This window comes from Pelodiscus sinensis, chromosome 15 (genome assembly GCF_052426305.1).
Source record: "Pelodiscus sinensis isolate ZL-2025 chromosome 15, ASM5242630v1, whole genome shotgun sequence".
In the NCBI taxonomy this organism is placed as follows: Eukaryota; Metazoa; Chordata; order Testudines; family Trionychidae; genus Pelodiscus; species Pelodiscus sinensis.
The window spans coordinates 15,567,122-15,582,584 of NC_143066.1; the positions used below are offsets into that span (position 1 = coordinate 15,567,122).

Below are 15,463 nucleotides of genomic sequence, written 5' to 3' on the forward strand. Positions count from 1 at the left end.
ACGCTTCCTCAGCTCTCGTCCACTTACACCCCTTTTCTACCTATGCTACATCGATGACATCTTCATCATCTGGACCCATGGGAAGGAGACTCTGGAAGAATTTCACCATGATTTCAACAGCTTCCACCCCACCATCAACCTCAGCATGGACCAATCTACACGGGAGGTCCATTTCCTGGACACCACGATACAAATAAGTGACGGTCATATCAATACCACCCTATACCGAAAACCTACCGACCGCTATACTTACCTGCATGCCTCCAGTTTCCATCCCGGACACACCACACGATCCATTGTTTACAGCCAAGCACTGAGGTACAACCGCATATGCTCAACCCCTCAGACAGAGACCTACACCTACAAGACCTTCAACAAGCATTCTGTAAACTGCGATACCCACACGAGGAAGTGAGGAGACAGATTGACAGAGCCAGACGTGTACCCAGAAGCCTCCTGCTACGGGACAAGCCCAAGAAAGAAACCAACAGAACACCACTGGCCATCACCTACAGTCCCCAGCTAAAACCTCTCCAACGCATCATTAGTGATCTTCAGCCCATCCTGGACAATGATCCCTCGCTTTCACAGGCCTTGGGAGGTAGGCCGGTCCTTGCCCACAGACAACCTGCCAACCTGAAGCATATTCTCACCAGCAACTACACACCGCACCATAATAACTCGAACTCAGGAACCAATCCTTGCAACAAACCTCGGTGCCAACTCTGCCCACATATATACAGCAGCAACACCATCACAGGACCTAACCAGATCAGCCATACTGTCACTGGTACATTCTCCTGCACATCCACCAACGTAATATATGCCATCATGTGCCAACAATGCCCCACTGCTATATACATCGGCCAAACAGGACAGTCCCTACGTAAAAGAATCAATGGACACAAATCTGATATTAGGAATGGCAACATACAAAAACCTGTAGGGGAACACTTCAATCTTCCTGGACACACAATTGCAGATCTAAAAGTAGCCATCCTGCAGCAAAAAAACTTCAGGACCAGACTTCAAAGAGAAACTGCTGAGCTACAGTTCATCTTTAAGTTTGACACAATCAACTCTGGATTAAACAAAGACTGTGAATGGCTTGCTAACTACAAAAGCAGCTTCTGTTCTCTTGGAATTCACACCTCCAGATCAGCTGCTAGAAGTGGGCCTCATCCTCCTTGATTGGATCCACCTGGTCATCTCCAGCCTGATCCTGGCCTGCATATTTATTCCTGCCTCTGGAAATTTCCACTACATGCATCTGACGAAGTGGGTCTTTGCCCACGAAAGCTTATGCTCCTACACTTCAGTTAGTCTATAAGGTGCCACAGGACTCCTCGTCGCTTTTGCAGATTCAGACTAACACGGCTACCCCTCTGATACTCTACCCCCTCAGTTAATCTAAGAACTTACTTTCCCCTCAATGTATTAGAGACTGAACCAATACCTTAATCCAGCTAAATGCCAATATGTTTAATTGAAGCAACAGGGAAGAAATGCTGTCCCTGTCGAAATTTATGGCAGTTTCCCCTCTGATTTTAATACGCTTACGACTTTCTGTAGGTGAGTTCTCTGATCCTGTTGAATGCAATTTGTTGAGAACAGACCACATGTCAAAATGTTCTAACTTGTACCTGGACATAAGTTAGAAAATAGAGCTGCGCTAAAGAGAATACTGATAGGAAGAATGGCTTCCTAAATGCTTAGATTGCTGTATGATCTCTCAAGCTTTGGTATCTGGTAACTTGTTCTAAGACTAACACTGATCTAGAAATAGCAATGAATGCTCTATAACTACGTTAGTATGTACCAAAGTGCTTCTGAACACTCTTCCAAATTCACGCTGGCTGAGCATGAGACTGAAGTGAGTTACATGGAGTGTGTGTATGACCAAATTTCAGACCTTTCCTAGGGGAGCAAACTCTTCCAAAGCTTTACATTTATTCTGCTTTGAAAAGACGGTTAGACTGAGAAACAAGCTTGGTGTGTATCACTAATACAGACATCAGAAGCCTATAACCAGATGTCACACCATTTCTAGTTGGGCAAAGGATCCATCTCGTTGTAACCCTTCTGCCAGGTAGTGCTGGCAGCAGCCACGGCCGGGTTCAATATCTAGGGGTTCCTTTTCATCCATCTCAGACAGAACCGCTACCCATGAATGCTACCCATGCGCAAGCACAGAGTCTGAGTGTAGAAAAGAAACTTTTAATGAAAGTGGGAGGTCACATGGCATTAGCTTGGGAAAATACCTAGAACAGAGTTCATAACATCCCATGAGCAACCGTCCCAGTTCAAAGGGATTGAGCAAAGTCCTATGCCTCTCAGGCTCACTAGTCCAACAATGTAAGGGTTCCATTGACTTACCTACATTTTCTCTGTACCCCAATTCAAATGCCCCACTTACAGCTCTGTCCAGTCAGTAAAGACTCTGACACATCACACTGATGACCCCACTCGTTCAGCCTGAGGCCATGCCACCTTTGTGCTGCTCCTGTAATCCACTTGCTCCACCAGCCACTTCTTCTGCTGGCCGCCCACTGGTTGTTCCCACCAGCCTCCCTGCTGGTCACCGACCAGTCATTCCTGCCTGCCACTGCTTCTACCAGCTGCCAGTTGTTCCTGCCCACTGCTGTTCCTACCAGCCACCCACTGGTCGCAATGGGTCTGGCTCCAGGCCAAACCAGTGACTTCAACTCTTAGGGTATGTCTACACATCAAAGCTAATTCGAAATCACAGCTGTTATTTCGAATTAACTTTACTAGTGTCTACACAGCCAAACCGCTATTTCGAAATAAATTCAAAATAGTCGAGCACTTATTTCGAATTTGGTAAACCTCATTCTATGAGGAATAATGCCAAATTCGAAATAGCTAATTTGAAATAAGTGCTGTGTAGACACTTATTTTGAAATAGGAGGCCTCCAACCTTCCCAGAGTGCCTTGGTGGCCACTCCATCCTCAAACAAGAACTTTCCTCTCCCTCCCCTTCCTCTCAGGAGCCCTTAAAGGGGTTGACTCTGGCCACAGTGCCTGTGCCAGCTTCAAGCCTGCCAGCCCAGAGCCAGCAGTCGCTGCCCTGACCCAATGGCCCCAAAACATGAGCCAGCAAGCCACTGGCAGCCTGCCAGGGCCTGGAGAAGGTGGGCACCTTCCTGGTCCAGGGTGGTGATCACGTGAACCTTACTTAGGTTTGGAAGGGATGCTCCCAACTTCCATGATCTTTGCACTAGATGGAGGAACGCGGCCATCTATGGCAGGATAGCTGCCAGCCTTGCCACCAAAGGCCACAATGCTAACTCAGGAGCAGGTTTGCATGAAAATAAAGTTGGTCCGGCAAGACCCCCAACCCTGAGCTTCCCCTCCCCCTTCTTCCCCTTGCTTCCCCCTTCCATCTCCCTCTTCCCAGGTTTCCCCCTTCCCTCTCCCTCTCCCTCTTTCCTCCCCTCTCCCACCTCCTTTCTCCAGTCTCACCAGTTTCATCTCCCTCCCCCCCAGTTTTGTTAAATAAAGGGAGTTTATATTCATGAAAATACGTGTATTTTATTTGACATCAGGAAGGGGGGCTGGGAGGGTAAGTGGAACGATGTGGGGGAGGAATGAAGTACAAGCCCGCACCAGGGAGGCTCTTAGTTCTCCTCAGGGTGGAAGCTCTCCCGCAGGGCCTCCTAGATGCTGACAGCCCCTAGATGGACCTCCTGGATGGCAGCCTGCAGAAAGTGCAGCCAGGCTAATATCAACGCATTCACAAGAAGCGACATGGAGCCGGAGCTGCCCCTGGAGCGCTGCGCTGTGGTGAGGGCAACCAGAGCACCCAGAGACACAAATGCTTTGCTGTCACTCATCAAGGTAGGCAAGCTAAGAACCAGATGCCCGGGATGGGGGTCCCTTTAAGCACAAGCCTCAGGCAGCAGCCACACAAATAAACTCCTGACCTGATGCCCTGCTGGACCTGGTTCCGGCCGGCCTTCAATGCAATTCAGTATCCACTCAGTGTGGACGTGCTATTTCGAAATAGCAAAACGCTATTTCAAAATGCATTTTGTATGTAGATGTGTTATTTCAAAATAAGATGTCTCTCCTGCAAGCACTGGTGTCCTATTTTACAGTTCCAACATTTGGGGGTAGCATGGTTTGTGACCTCAAAATACCCCAAATTAGTTACAATACATCACATTCCATTCTAACAACCGATCCTCCATCAGCCCTGGCTGAATTGGATTTACATAACCACACCCCGGATTCCTTTCCCATCCCAGCATGAGCTGTATTTACATATCAACAGTTAATTATCTTGCAGGGCTAAACAACTTCAGCTGGCTCCATTGCAAGCAGTCCTTCAGACCCCTGGCTTACATCCTCATTATCAAGTAGTCCCATGTTAATATCTCTTCTTAATTCATGAATACAATGTGACCTGTAAAACTGACTGAAAATGTTTTGGAAACACAAAATTCACTGCAATAGTTGTGACTGCATCAAGAAGTGGTTTCTTGGAATCTTGAATCATAACTTTAATCAAATGAGGAAACACCTCAACAAATGACACAAACCAAAGTATTGTGTTAAAAAATTTCACTTCATCTTTTTTTGATGCTGACTGAGTAGATTTATTTTATTTGACCAGTTGTGATCTTGACTGAAATCTCTTTAAAACATTTCAGACTGCAGATATGAATCTCTTCAAAAAGATCCTGCCTGGAGTCAGGGAAATTCTCTCCAGTGGCACAACTTCTGATGTCCATGCATTGCTCAGCTGCATGTTGGAGGGTGATGTTATATCCAAGGAATATCATCAGAACTTACTCCAGGAAAAAGACAGAGAAGACCTAGCAAGGAAGATCTCTCTAACACTTGTGGAAAAATGGGATTTGTGTTTGAACACCTTAGTTCCTCTCCATTGTTTAAAACTATACAGTAATATGCCACAAGACATCACAGATCATGAGCCATCTCTGAACAGGGGTATAGCTGGTAAGTTTGCTTTTCATTTTACATTTATTCACCAATGCTTTTCAAATCTTCTCCCCTTTGTGGTATGGCTTTTTGATTTGGTACAGTGATGTTGATGTGCATAGTAACATAATGGATGTAGTAGAGAGACAGAACCACCATGTGACAATATCTTGAGTTTTTAAAAATAAACCGTCCTGAGAGCAGCTAAGCAGATGACAATTTAAGATCTATTGAAAACATTTCATTTGTGCTGCCTTTGCAGGATAAGAGTCTGTGCAGTGGGAATAGAAAGGAGATACTGGAGACTATGATTGGGAATATGAGTCTGAAACAGACTGTCACTAGTCTCAGGAGCATTTGCAGTGATGATGACTTGGTCACATGGTGCAAGCTCCATCTCCTGAAGTGTCTAGACTAGAGATGTTAGAAATCGGTTATTTTAGTAATCATGTAACAGCAACAATTCTTAGTGGTTACATAGTTATTAAAATGCTTCCCTCCTCCCCCAACATTGGGCTGACAGCCAGCGTGCTCTTGGGTTCCAGAACCACCCCCAGAGAGCCCCCTGCTGCCCTGCACTGCTGCCTGTGTTTAAAAATCGGCTCCCCACGCAGATCAGCTCTCACTTGCCACCCGTGCTGCTGCCTCTGATACAGGCTGTTTCCCATTCTGACACTTGGGGTGTGTCTAAACTACATGGCTCCATCGATGGAGCCATGTAGATTAGGCAGGACGGCAAAGGGAAATGAGGCGGCAATTTAAATAATCACTGCTTCATTTAAATCAAAATGACCGCCGCGCTGTACCAATCAGCTGATTGTCAGCTCAGCACAGCAGTCTAGATGGGATCTGCCGACCCCAGAACCCTTCGTTGGCAGATCCTTTATGCCTCGTAAAACGAGGCTTACAGAATCTGCCGATGAACGGTCCTGGGGTCAGTAGACTCCCGTCTAGACTGCCGCACTGTGCCAACAATCAGCTAATCAGCTTTCCCATTTCCCTTTTTTGAGTAAACTAATCTACACGGCTCCATCAATGGAGCCATGTAGTTTAGAAGTACCCTTAGTGTGCAGAAGGTGGGGGCTCACAAGAGACCTTAAAAATATCTTGCCTCTATAGGCTTCTGCTTAAAAGTTCCCCACGGTCACAGATTCCCTGGCCTTGGGAGATAGGCTTCCAGTGTTCCGTCTAAGATTCTCTATCCAGGAGTGGAATGAGTTTTGTCTTGTGCACCAATATTGAGGTCATGTGTGCCTGTTCAGATGTGTGACACCATGTCACTCAAGTTAGTAACACATATCTGTTATTTATTTTTTTTAAATGCTAAGGAAGAAAGAATACCAAAACAAGGGATAATTAACAAGGTTCACAACTTTAAATGTTTGTATAATATGAAGTCAAATAAAAAAAATAATATTGCAAGTCCAGAGTGCACATGCAAATATTTCAGTAGCCAACTTCCTCTTATAGTCCTCTACTAGACTCTTCCGTGGCTGGGCTTCCTCCTCAATTAAATCTGTCTCTTCTTTCGGAGAACCATGTTAATTGGCCTTTCATCAGAGTAATATTTCTGAGCTTGTGTAGGATAAACTCTCTATTGCACACCTAGACAACAACTTATTGAATATTTCTCCCCATTCACATTGTGTCTGAGGGCCATATTTTATTTTGGATCAGAGGTGAAGTCAACCCAGTGTCTCCCCACCACTGCCCTCAGTTCTTTTTATTTGGACAATTCTTTCTATATATTACAGATAAATAGCCAACTCAGAAAATGTAGCTACCTGGAATGTTTGTACTGCACACAAGATATAAATCAGAGCTAATACTCTTTGATGAATCAAGTGCAGATTTCCCTTGTCTGGTCTGATCAACTCATAAGCATTCTTCAAAGCTTGAATGTCTATTCTACATTATTTTTATTAAGAAAGGTGACAAATAATATTATTTACTTTATGCCGGAGTGCACATGCAGTCCAGCAGGAACTTGGACAGTTCTGTGACAGGATGGTTTATGAATTCAGGACTCATGAGTGGCTGGGCCAGGCAACTAAATCCTGTGCAGTCTTCCTTCTTCAAACTCTCTCAGATGGAGACCTTTCCTTCCCCCCCCCCCCTCCCCCACCTCTTTAGGCTGTTAAGTGTATGTGTGTAATGTGTAAAGAAGGAAAAACAGAAGGTCGAGTCATTGTGGTGTAGCAATAGAGGGTTTATATTGTGTATCAACTATTTCATGCTCTTTTTTGGGGGGGTCTGGCTTTGCAATGCTGAATGCTGTGTATGTTACACTGTTTTAAGACATGTTTATAAATAAAGGATGTAATATTTTTAAGAAAGTGTATTGCTCATCACACTATACCATTAAGCACTAATAAGAAAACAGTATTCCTCTATTTAGCTAGAGCTACATTTCAGTACATTCCATCTGTGTACATCCATTTTACCTCACCCCCACACAACCAAATTCCTTTTTCATCATGTCATTCTGTCTTGTATTACATGACAGTCAAGCCCATACCTCACACAAGCACTGCCCTCACCAAGAAAGTAATAAGCCACTTTTTCCCCACAAGTATATTCCCATGGGCACTAGTCCCACTCTTACATTGAGCTATGCAAGTCCACGTGGGCCCCCAGCTCTGGCTGCTGGCACACGATTCCTAGTTCCAAGCCCAGCTCTGCCTGCTGTCATGTGGCCCCTGGCTCTGGCCACTGCCATGTGGCCCCAGCTCTGGCTGCCACCACTAGGCTCCAGCCCCAGCCCTGGGCTCAGCTCTGCCTGTCACCACGTGACCCCCAGCTCTGGCTGCCACTATGGGGCCCTGCCTTGGCTCCAGCCACCACTCCAGCAGCTGCCACATGACCCTGGTCCCCCACTTTCCTGTCCACCACCACCAGCTTCCCTTCCACATCGTGGAAGCTGAGAGCTGCTGCACAGCTCTACTGATGAGGTAGGTGGGAGTAAAATTCTTTGTGCCACCACCCAACTGAGAAAAAAACCCTTTCTTCTTGAACCCAGGAAGAAGCATTTGGGAACTTCCAACTTCTAACAGAAGAAAGCTTGGGACAAACAAACTGTAATCTCTGATAGCTGACCCCTCAGTCTTAGGCATACATATTCAGACCTCCTGTTACCGTCCAGGACACAAGAATCAAATCATAGCCTTAAAAAAGGTGATTTTTATTACAAAACAAAAGATATACAGGCAGTCCCCGGGTTACGTACAAGATAGGGACTGTAGGTTTGTTCTTAAGTTGAATCTGTATGTAAGTCGGAACTGGCGTCCAGATTCAGCCGCTGCTGAAACTGATCAGTTTCAACAGCGGCTGAATCTGGACGCCAGTTTCGACTTACATATAGATTCAACTTAAGAACCTCAGGCATCCCCAAGTCAGCTGCTGCTGAAACTGATCAGCGGCTGATTCCAGGAAGCCCGGGGCAGGGGCTTCCTGTAGTCAGCCCCTGGTCAGTTTCAGCAACGGCTGACTTGGGGACGCCTGGGGCAGAGCAGCTGGGGTGCTGCTGGGTTGGTCCAGTAGCGCCGCCGCTCCTCGGCACTACTGGACCAACCCAGCAGCACCCCAGCTGCTCTGCCTCAGGTGTCCTGATTCAGCCGCTGCAGACCAGGGAGACGCTGAGCAAAGCCGCGGGGGACCCGGGCGGGATCGCGGCACTGATCTGGAAGCTGATCTGTCTCCTCTCCTTCCCCCCCCCCCCCCCCCCCAGCAGACCAGGGAGATGCAGAGCAGCTTTTCTCGCCCCGGAGGACGGGGGCGGCAGGACCGGGCGTCCCGCCGCTCCCATCCTCCGGGGCGAGAAAATCCCCGTTCGTAACTGCGGATCCGATATAAGTCGGATCCGCGTAACTCGGGGACTTCCTGTACTTGGTAAAGCAAATTTGGTTGCTAAGTCTTATAAAGCAACTGAGAAAAGAACAGATTGTATCTCTGGGATTCAACTTAATTACAGTGTGGAGGGGGACACAGACTCAGCACAAAAGAGTTTAACCAAGCAACAAAAGAAAGAAAATAAGCTGATTGCATCTAAACAGACATTTCTATTTACTCATGCATTCATGTTTAAAGGTCCAGTCCATTCTCATGCCCAGTATTCTTTGTAGGCATGGTAATTCATCTTGTTCCCCCAGCTCCAAACTTAAAACTCACCCAAAGAAAACAGAAGGCAGGTATATATTCCAATTTAAATCCCAACACCCTCTCCCATTGGCTCTCCTGGCTCCCTGCAAACACCTCCTAGCTACCTGAGTTTAACTCTTTAGTCACTGAGGGTACATCTAGACTACATGGCTCAGTCGACGGAGCCATGTAGTCTAGACATACCCTGAATGCTGGCCAGCACTCCTATCCATCACAGGGCCTCAAGAGCCAAAAGCTTCATCAGTTAGGCTATGTCTAACTTACAGACCCTGCAGCAGCACAGCTACTGCTACAACTTTGCTGCTGTTAGGTCTCCCACCTAGTCATTTTTTGTTGACAGGAGAGCACTCTCCTGCCAGCATAATGATACGACCTCAAATGAGAGGCACTAGCTATGACCACAAGATAGTTGCTCCTGCCAACAGAACTGTCTGCACCTGTACTTTTGCCAATGAAACTTTTGTCAGTCAGAGGAGTGTGGCTTTTTTATACACCCATGACCAACAAAAGTTTCATCGGCAAAAGTGGCAGTGTAGACTAGTGGTTCTCAACAAGGGGTGCCTCTAGTACCTCCCCCACACTCATCACATTAGTAGAAAGTGGAGCAAACCGGCCCCAGCCTCGGACCTCCTGCTGTGTAGACATGCCCTAAGAGAGATTAAGAGAGCTAAGAGCAGAATTCACAAAACCTAGTTAGAAAAGTGTTTTAGGAGTATGTCTGAAACAGAAAGTTATGAGCTTACTAATTTTCCAGGGAAGTAAAAGGAGCAATCATAGAAGATAAGGGCACAGAGGAGAAGGGGAAAAATTAGACATGAAAGGAATTCCCTCTGGATTTAAATGATTAGGATGGTTAAACAACAGCTGAATAAGAGTTGATATAATGCTGTATTATTTTTGACATTCTTTTATTGGACATTCATTGTTGATTTGATAATTTAAATAAAACGGAAGACTTAATAAAACTGAAAAGTAACAAATTTCAGATTGATAAAAATCATTTTTAATTTAAATTGCCCTTTGGAACTCATTGACCAGACATTAGTGGGAAAGTTTTAATAGGATTAGATAATTTCAAACCGAGAAAAATCTCTACATTTATACTAGTCAAGATACATTTATAAGGGAGAGAACCCTTTCTTTTTCAGGATGTATGACAACCCCCACACACACTGTCTGAGGACCATACTCCCCCCATGGACATGTTATCACACAACTGACCACTATAGAGGTCTGATTCCTTTCTCTGAAGTGCTGGTGCTGGCCACTGTTGATAGAATCCTTCTAAATCCTGGTGATACCCCTCACCATGGCATCCAAGCATCTCTAGTGCTAACAGATTTATCATCCTCCACCATCCTATGCAGTACGGTAGCATTATCCCCATTTTACATGTGGGGGAATTGAAGCACATGATGAGCAATTTGCTTATGATTACTTGGGAAGTTTGGAATTCAGTTCCTAGCTCTGTCACAATCTCCTGATTCCAGTTCAGTGCCTTAAACACAAAACCATTCCCAGACTGGCTGACTATTAATCTGATCTCAGAAACGCCCTTCTGCTTTTCTGAATGCATATTGCTTTTTATCAAAATATGGCAGCATAGGGCATGCAAACAACAATAAATTACCATTAGCTTGAGCAGTTCACTGCAATATCATTTGATTATTAAGTGCTTCAGTTCTCAGTTCATCCTTGTAATATTCATGTTTTTCTCTCAGCTTCTGATCTTTGCCCAGGAGTTGCTTTTTATGTGGTTTCCTGTGTAAGGAACTTCTCTCTTTATCTTCCATCCACACAGTCACAGCTGTAAATTAAGGATTAGCTGTTTTTGAGGAAGTTGTAACAGCAGCAGCAGAGTGTGGTTGCACTGGGATGTTTATCTCCTTCCAAAGGTGTGTAGAGCAGAAGCATGTAGGAAAGTGCTGGCCTGTATCCCTAGCCAGAGTTTATTCAAAACCTTGCCTCAGGGTCCCATTAATTTGAACACAAAACTGACAAACAAAGTAGGCTGCAGGAACTTCCAGGGCCTTTCTCTTTGACCCATGGACTTCCAGAGGAGTCCACTTGCTTCCTGTGACTTCTCTGCAACCGAAGGGGCAGGTCTGATACTTGAACGTGGCTGCCCCAGCCTTTGAAGGGGCAGAGCATCCTGGGACAATTGTATCTAACACATCTGTGTGCAGAGAGGGAGGGTTTACTTGAATTAGAAAGTGGAAGATACTTATAGGCATTTGATTGAGATCTGCAGCAGCTGACAGTTACAGTGCAAATACCGTGTGGGCTCCCTACATTCCCCCGGGGCTGGGACTCAAAGGAAGTAGGGGTCATGACTACCCTGAGAGCTCCTCTGGGGTGGCTTCAGTTTCAAGTGCAGGAGATGCTAGGTTAGGGTGCCTGACTAGTCAAGTGTAAGAAAGGTGGTCAAGTCCTGCAGCTGGCTGGCTGGCTAAAGAAGATACTGAAGGCAGGGGGACTGGTGCTGCAGATCCAAGAGATGGCCCCATCTCTCTGCTTTTAATATCCTTTATGTGGTGAAATAAGCCTTCCTCCCTGATGCACCTAATTGCTCTCTACTGGGAGTCTAAAATCCATTGAACTTGCAGTTTGGGAACATGATTCAAATCAATAAAGGGACATAGTCATCATAAAAATGACATTACTCCCTGTAAATTTACATGTTACAGATACTATTTTACTATTGTAACATTAGTTGGAGAAAATATTTATGCACTGGTACTTTAAGGCTTATCAGTTTCCCATCCGGGTTGGTTTTTTACACAGAAGAACAGGAAACAAAAATTATGGGAATAGAAAAATATTATTGCAAAAATCCTGCAACAGAGGCTGTTGTAAGTTCTGAAACCACCTTTAACTCTTTAACTTGACTAGATTTCAAGACGATGTCCCACAAACTTGATTGTTGTGGTTTTTTATCCTTCTATTGGCTGTGATGAGCCTGAAATCCATCAGATACAATGATGTAATTTAATCATATTCCAGCAGGTGGCTGCTAACATAGACTCCTAAATACTACAGTTATAGCCCACATGACATTCATGGTTCATACATGACAAAGAACTTGTACATGTTCTTTGTTAGCAGGAGACGCATGTGCATGACTCTAAACTAACTGGCATGGTGCCTGGTTTTAAAAAGTACTTTCACTTTTAATTGTTACAAGTTGTTGTGACTGTCTGGTGGGATGCAAGGTAAGGAGGCTCCCCATGCTGCTTAACTGATTCTTTTGATGCTTTATTTGCAACTTTGGGACAGAGTTGAGTTGTATGGGATTGGAATTGGTTTCAAACTTCTTGGTAAACCGGTTAGGAAAAGTTGTGAGGGGTGTTAGTTTTTTGGTTTTTTTTTTCCTCTGTCAGAGATCACTTCTTCCCACTGTGACTTATAAATCAGCATTTATAAAAATTGATCACCGTGTTACAGGCTCTCCCCCTTCCCTTGTGTTTTATTTTATTTTATTATTTTTGGGAGAGGAATGGAAAAGCACAAGGGAGGAGAGGTTGTACTGCAGCTTTTGGTCGCAGATTCTCATTCTGTGATTTGTACTTAAGGGGGACTTCCTCTTACTTTTCTCTCTGGGAATCCCCACACTGATTTAACTCCAGCCTTGTTCCTTTCTGCTATTATTTATTTGCCTTGAAAGATTCTTTCCTTCCACTTACTTTCATTCTTCACAAGCTCTAGCTAATGGTAGTAATTCTGGATTCTGCACCTGAGAGAGAAGCACAAAGCGAACAGGAACTGGATAGTTTCTGCAGGTCAGTTTCTCCTTGAGGAGGTTTTAGTGAAAGGCTACTCAGTGGGTTCTATGTATCCTTGTGCATATTGCTTGAAAACTGAGGAGCAGGTGGAGCTGCATTTGCCTATGAGGAACTTCTGGCTATTTAATGATGCCTCTGTCTTTGTGGTCAGAGATTGTTGCTGGATCAAAAACTTGATAGAACACTTCTTGTAATATTAGAGGGTGTGGATAAGGGGGCACTAGAGAAACTTACAGATTTTCTGGAGAAAATTAATGTTAAAAGTAAAAGTAGCAGTTCCAGGAAGGCTTCTGTACAGGCAAATGTGAAGGGTATGACTTGTGAGAATTAAAGCTTGTAATGTGGGGAGTGCCAGTACGATTGGAGGGCTGAGTTTGTCCTAGGCTGTCTGAAAAGGCTGCTGCCAAGAGGCTGGGCTTTCTCACTGGTATGAGGTGTCTTTTGTACCATGCCTGCTAAATAACCTTTATGTATTCATTTTCTGGCAACAAAAAACATACTTGTTTTACTTGCTGCTCTTAAATGTGTCCTTTTTCTAATTCTCTCCTGCATGGAGGGCCTAAGATTCTCATGTGCCGATTAATGGCATAAGATATCACAATTACTCATTAGCAGTCTCTGTCTATGTTTTTTATGCTTCATACTGACACCAGTCATAATCTTCCAAATGGTGTGAAATGCCTCTTCTGTTTAACATAGATGTTTATAATGATGGGCAGTAGCATGCATATAACACGCACAGGAGGGACAGTAGCTATTATCCTCCATTTCTAAGAGAGGTGTTTTATTCAGTGCATAGGTGAGTGTTTGCTGTGAATTGTTACATGCTCATCAATCACTTTTCATAAATTAATCTGTGACCACTGAAAGCTCAGGTCTTTCCCTCTGATCTCAAAATGGCTTCTTTACCATTTTTCTTTCATTTTACTAACTTGTCTCATCTAGCATGGAAGCACTATCCTTCACAAACTGACTCCAGTCTGCTTCCATCCACAGAGCAGTACAGGTGGAAAGCAAACCCTTAGCAGATAGTCTGAGAAGTGTCTACCTACTCCTTGAAGAGAACTCTGTGTAATCATGCCCTCTCATTTGATTAACATCAAATGAGAGATTAGTAAGGGACATGGTAAATCCTCCATCACTTCAAGGCTGTGTCTACACTGGCACGATCTCATGCAAAAGCGGCCGCTCTTGCGCAAAAACTTGCTGCCTGTCTACACTCGCTGTGTATTCTTGCACAGGTAAACTGACATTCTAATGTATGAAATCAGGGCTTCTTGCACCAGAACTCTGATGCTCCTGCTCAGGAATAAGCCCTTTTGCGCAACTGTTCTTGCGCAAGAGGCCAGTGTAGACAGGCAACATGAATTTCTTGTGCAAGAAAGCCCGATGGTTAAAATGGCCATCAGAGCTTTCTTGTGCAAGAGAGCACCTACACTGGCATGGATTCTCTTGAGCAAAAGCACAGCTCTTGTGCAAAGGCACATGCCAGTGTAGATGCTCTCTTCTGGAAGAGTTTTTGCAGAAGAACTCTTTCACAAGAGGTGTTGCGTGAGAACGCGCCAGTATAGACGTAGCCCAAGATTTTGAATGAAAACAAAATGTCTTTCTAAAATGTAGGCTGTAGTTCAAGTTGCAGAGTTCAATGCACTGTTTGAAAATCTATGGCCTATGTTATCCATGATGCTATGCTAGGATCATCATACTGCCTCCTCCTGACCTTAAATTTGTGGAAGTCCCATCTTTTTTATTAGTCTAACAATATCAAATGGGTTATTAACTCAAGAGTCTTAAAACTTGTGCAATTAATGAATTTATCTTTTTCCCCAGTCTTGTCACTGGTTCTTTAAGTGATTTTATTGTCTTTATCTGGTAGCTCTTGTTTAGCACTTGTCCCATTAATGTCTTTCTAGCAGTATGATTAAAGTTAGTTGCAAGGATCATTAGTGGAGTGCTGGTACCATTGCTGTTACCCAGCACTCTGTGGGCATGTCTACACAGCGGGGCTAAAGCCGAAATAAGCTACTCAACTTCAGCTACATCAATTGTGTAGCTTAAGTCAAAATAACTCATTTCAGCTTTTGGCACTGTCTACACAGCAGGAAATCCAAGGAAGAACATTCTTCCTCTGACTTCCCTTACTCCTTGTACAATGAGGGTTACAGGAGTCAGAGGAAGAAGTTCTCCAGCTCAAAATTATTTTGATATTATGTTGAAATATCTGCTTGTAGTGTAGATGCCAACTACGTCATTTCAAAATAACATCCATTATTCCGAAATAACACTGCTGTGTAGACGTTACCTCTGTGGAATTGAAATAAGTAGTTTCTGGTAAAATAACATTATTTCATTCTGGCTTCTGGCTTTGCTGCAACAGTTGCTAGAGCAAGCTGTATGTTGGGGCATGTGTTGGGAGGCTGGAAACTGAAGGGAAATGTGGCAAAACAGGAGTCTAACATAGTGAATTCTTGGGGGTTTATAGCATTGTGAGGGACAGGGCATAGATTGGAGGCATGAAATTGGGCTCAGGGAAAGGCAAATGGAGAGGGTGATTGGAA

At 44.4% G+C, this 15,463-nt stretch overlaps 1 protein-coding gene across 6 annotated transcripts in view; it reads left to right on the forward strand.

Moving 5' to 3' along the window:
* Positions 1 to 4,643: 4,643 nt before the first annotated feature.
* CIITA (class II major histocompatibility complex transactivator) overlaps positions 4,644 to 15,463 on the forward strand; it is an 89,615-nt gene continuing 78,795 nt past the window's right edge. For 4 of the 6 annotated variants that reach the window (XR_012896117.2, XM_025183390.3, XM_014572276.4 and 1 more), the window contains exon 1: positions 4,644 to 4,983. Coding sequence is in view for 4 of the 6 variants with exons in the window: in XM_025183390.3 (XP_025039175.2) it covers positions 4,683 to 4,983 (301 nt within the window). In the remaining 2 variants the exon portion in view is untranslated. The other 2 variants (XM_075899297.2, XM_075899298.2) reach the window with 2 other exon arrangements.